Here is a 3,586-nt window from a genome sequence, read left to right as displayed (position 1 = left end):
CTAGAATTATTTTACAGTTTAATTCTCAAGTATTATCAGCAATAAGTCTAAGAAATCTAGATTTATGTGCACCTTGAAAAAGGGGAACACCCGAACAAGTATAGAAACCCAAGATACTTTAATTATTTATTAAAGGAGATAGTAGTGTTGCCAGTGTAAAAATGGCTTTCTGCACTATTGAGCCACTGACCCGAAGCAGAGCCATACATCTCAAATAGCTGAATGATACTTCCAAGACTTCTCTTATTACAAAAGCATCGTTAGAATATCAGAGGGAAACAGAGTACCTTTAAGATTCACCACAAGGAGGATGTGCTTTGAATTAACCAAAAGCGTATCTATATTCAGCTTCTGCACTCAATCCGGCAAAAACATTTTTCTTGCTCTTCTAGGAGACAATGTTCCTTCTAATGAATGCACAATATCCTAATGTGGATACTTTTTCAAGAGGACAACCAACTGAATCTGCACTATTTCANTGTCACCACTATGGTCAACTTTGATACTTATACAAAGCATGTTTTTTTACTCAATAAAAGAAGTATGAAATGTCAACCAAAAGAAATGAGGATAGCCTTGCCTACACAAAAGTAAAAGCTAAACCAAAATATAATGGAACTACAAAAATGGCATCATGAGTATATATTTAACATCCACTTCACTGTTCATGGCATATTTGAATTGCTTTCATTTATTTTTGTTGTTTTTTATCTAATTATTTCCATTGTTTTTTTTTCTTAGCTGATGGAGAAGTTGAAAATTCTTAATCTTAGCCATTCTCATTATTTAACAAAGACACCGGACTTTTTGAATTTGCCTAATCTTGAAAAGCTTATACTCATGGATTGTCCAAGGCTGTCTGAAGTTTCATATACCATTGGTCATCTCACCAAAGTTCCACTAATAAACTTTGAAGACTGTATTAGCCTTCGTAACCTTCCCAGAAGTATATATAAGTTGAAATCTCTTAGAACACTCATTCTTTCGGGTTGTCTAAAGATTGATAAGTTGGAAGAGGACATAGAACCGATGGAGTCTTTGACAACCCTTGTTGCTGACAAGACTGCTATAAGAAGGGTGCCCTTTTCAATAGTCAGATCTAAAAGTATTGGATATATTTCATTATGTGGTTATGAAGGATTTTCACGCGATGTGTTTCCCTCTATCATTTGGTCTTGGATGTCACCAGTAAATAGTCTCTCTTCTCGTGTTCAAACATTGGTGGACATGTCTTCTCTTGTTTCTTTAGATGTATAAAATAGCAGTTCCAATGAGCTATCATATATATCTGAGGAACTTCCAAAGCTTCAAAGTCTTTGGATAGAGTGTGGTTCCGATCTTCAACTTTCTCGAGATACAACAAGTATTTTGGATGCTTTAAATGCGACAAATTCTGAAGAATCGGAGTCATATGGAACAACATCACAAATGCAGAATGTCTTTACATTAATTGAATGCAATTCAAGATCAAAATTATTTGAGAAGACTCTTTTAATTCAAATGGGAAGGAGTTGGGAAATCACACATATTCTGAAACAGAGAATTTTACAGGTTCCTTTCTATCTCTTTCTATCTTAACTGCATCTAATTATAATATTTTTATGATCTAAATATATTTCAAAATTAAAAAATCTACTTATTTTTGGCAGTTGAATTATTTTAATACATCAATTATACGCTGTCAACATAATATGATATTTTAATCACACTACTTTAAAATTATCATACAACAGATTATTTAACTGCCATCATATATTGTGCTATTAAAAGAGAATAATAATATGACATTCTTATGCATAACATTAAATCTCTTTAACAACTTCCTTCATGCAAGTTATATATCATCATTTAGGATACTTTTTGGCTAAGAATCATAATTTTAGTTCATGATAAAAGGATTTATTATCTTGTTTTATCATAAGTGGTATTGATGCACCGATGGATGAACTTTCAGCATATATATCTTTATTTTTACAGAATATAACTACGAGTGATGGTGGTGATTGTTTGCTACCTGGCGATTGTTATCCAGATTGGTTAACCTTCAGCAGCGAAGGTTCTTCTGTGACTTTTGAAATTCCTGAAGTGAATGGGCGTAGCTTGAAGACAATGATGTGCCATATCCATTATTCTTCCTCAGACAGCATAACATCAGACGGCCTGAAAAATTTGTTGGTGATAAATCACACAAAGAGCACCATTCAGCTTTATAAGAGAAATGCATTAGCGTCGTTTGATGATGAGGAGTGGCAGAGGGTACTATCAAACATTGAGCCTGGAAACAAGGTGCAAATTGTTGTTGTTTTCTGGAGCAGAATAACTGTTAACAAGACGTCAATTTATCTTATATATGAGGCAATTGATGAAAAAGTAGAGCACTATCATGCATCAAATATGAATGCTCCTAGGTCAATCTCTCCCGGAGTGGAATCCATGGAGGACTTGAGGGGTGCTTCTGTTAAAAGCTTAACTAAACGTTTATTGAACAAATTCTTATCACGTAAATACTTTTGTAAAGGGAAAGTTGAAAAGAAGAAAAATCAAGCTTAAAAGATGGTGAATGAATTGTTGATGCTATGAACAGAGCTAAACCTTGTAATAGTGTTACCTTTTGCTCAGTCTGTGTAAGGAGATGCTATGTTCTGCAGAGGACATTGTTGATGATTTGAAATATTAAAATTGCGCTTTTGTTTTAAATATCAGGATAGAGTCCAATTTCAGGATTTTCAAATATTTTAAGACGGACTCTTTTTTATGGACTGAGCAGGGACAAGACAATTTCTTTTTGAGTGTTTGGTCCTACATCTTTGATATCTGATCATTTACTTCTAAAAATTTCACTTTTAACCTTCTCACATCTTATCTTACATCTTCAACTTTTCAAAAATTTCACTTTAATTTTAACAAAATATCTTTTTATTTTTTTCTCTTTTTTATTAAAAGCATTCTAACTACCTTAATAATAATAATTTAATTTAATTTAAAATTCAAATATTATTTAATATAATTTTATATTTTAATAATTATTAGAATATTATTTATATTATAATAATAGTTATTTAAAAATAATTAAAATAAAAAATAAAATAATAATAATAATAATAAATAGAATAATGATAATCAATTTAATTTAATATATTCAAAATATATTAAATTATATTAAAACGTTAAATTAAATTAAATATTTATTAAATTTAAATAAAAAACAAAATTTTAAAAACAAATATATGTCGCATATCCGAATCACAAGTTATCGAATTTTTATATCCGATTAACAAATTTTTTCAAATTTTGTTTTTCTTTAAATTTTACAACTTACTTAATTTAATTTAATATTTTAATACAATTTAATATATTTAAATACATTAAATATGATTTTAAATATTATTTTTATTTTCATTATTGTAACATCCCATAATATGTGTATAATTCATACCAAATGGAATGCAACATATTATAATAATGGAAAGCAGTTAGGAGTAGAAGATAACTGTATAGGTATAAATTACAGTCATCCAAAATAGAGGGGAAATTAAAACGACAAGTAACTCAAGTACAAAGGTCCAAGATTTTGCAAAATATGATA

General features: G+C 29.8%; 2 protein-coding genes across 3 annotated transcripts in view; both read left to right on the top strand.

The window, feature by feature from the left end:
- The window catches only part of LOC106780054 (TMV resistance protein N-like), a 10,678-nt gene extending 9,823 nt beyond the window's left edge, over positions 1-855 (top strand). For both annotated transcript variants that reach the window (XM_022776844.1, XM_022776843.1), the window contains exon 5: positions 742-855. In XM_022776844.1, the coding sequence (XP_022632565.1) occupies positions 742-745 (4 nt within the window). In that variant the 3' untranslated portion in view covers positions 746-855. The remainder of the gene's footprint in view (positions 1-741) is intronic.
- A 402-nt stretch (positions 856-1,257) lies between these two features.
- On the top strand, positions 1,258-2,697 carry LOC111240880. The gene is made up of 2 exons (XM_022776845.1): positions 1,258-1,551; positions 1,978-2,697. Exons 1-2 carry the CDS (start codon positions 1,429-1,431, stop codon positions 2,548-2,550), a joined length of 696 nt encoding a protein of 231 aa, XP_022632566.1. The 5' UTR covers positions 1,258-1,428; the 3' UTR covers positions 2,551-2,697.
- Positions 2,698-3,586: the final 889 nt, after the last annotated feature.

The sequence above is a fragment of the Vigna radiata genome, unplaced genomic scaffold (genome assembly GCF_000741045.1).
Source record: "Vigna radiata var. radiata cultivar VC1973A unplaced genomic scaffold, Vradiata_ver6 scaffold_387, whole genome shotgun sequence".
Taxonomy (NCBI): domain Eukaryota; kingdom Viridiplantae; phylum Streptophyta; class Magnoliopsida; order Fabales; family Fabaceae; genus Vigna; species Vigna radiata.
The sequence above is the reverse complement of the archived record's forward strand: the minus strand, read 5'-3'. Positions and strand labels throughout refer to the sequence as shown.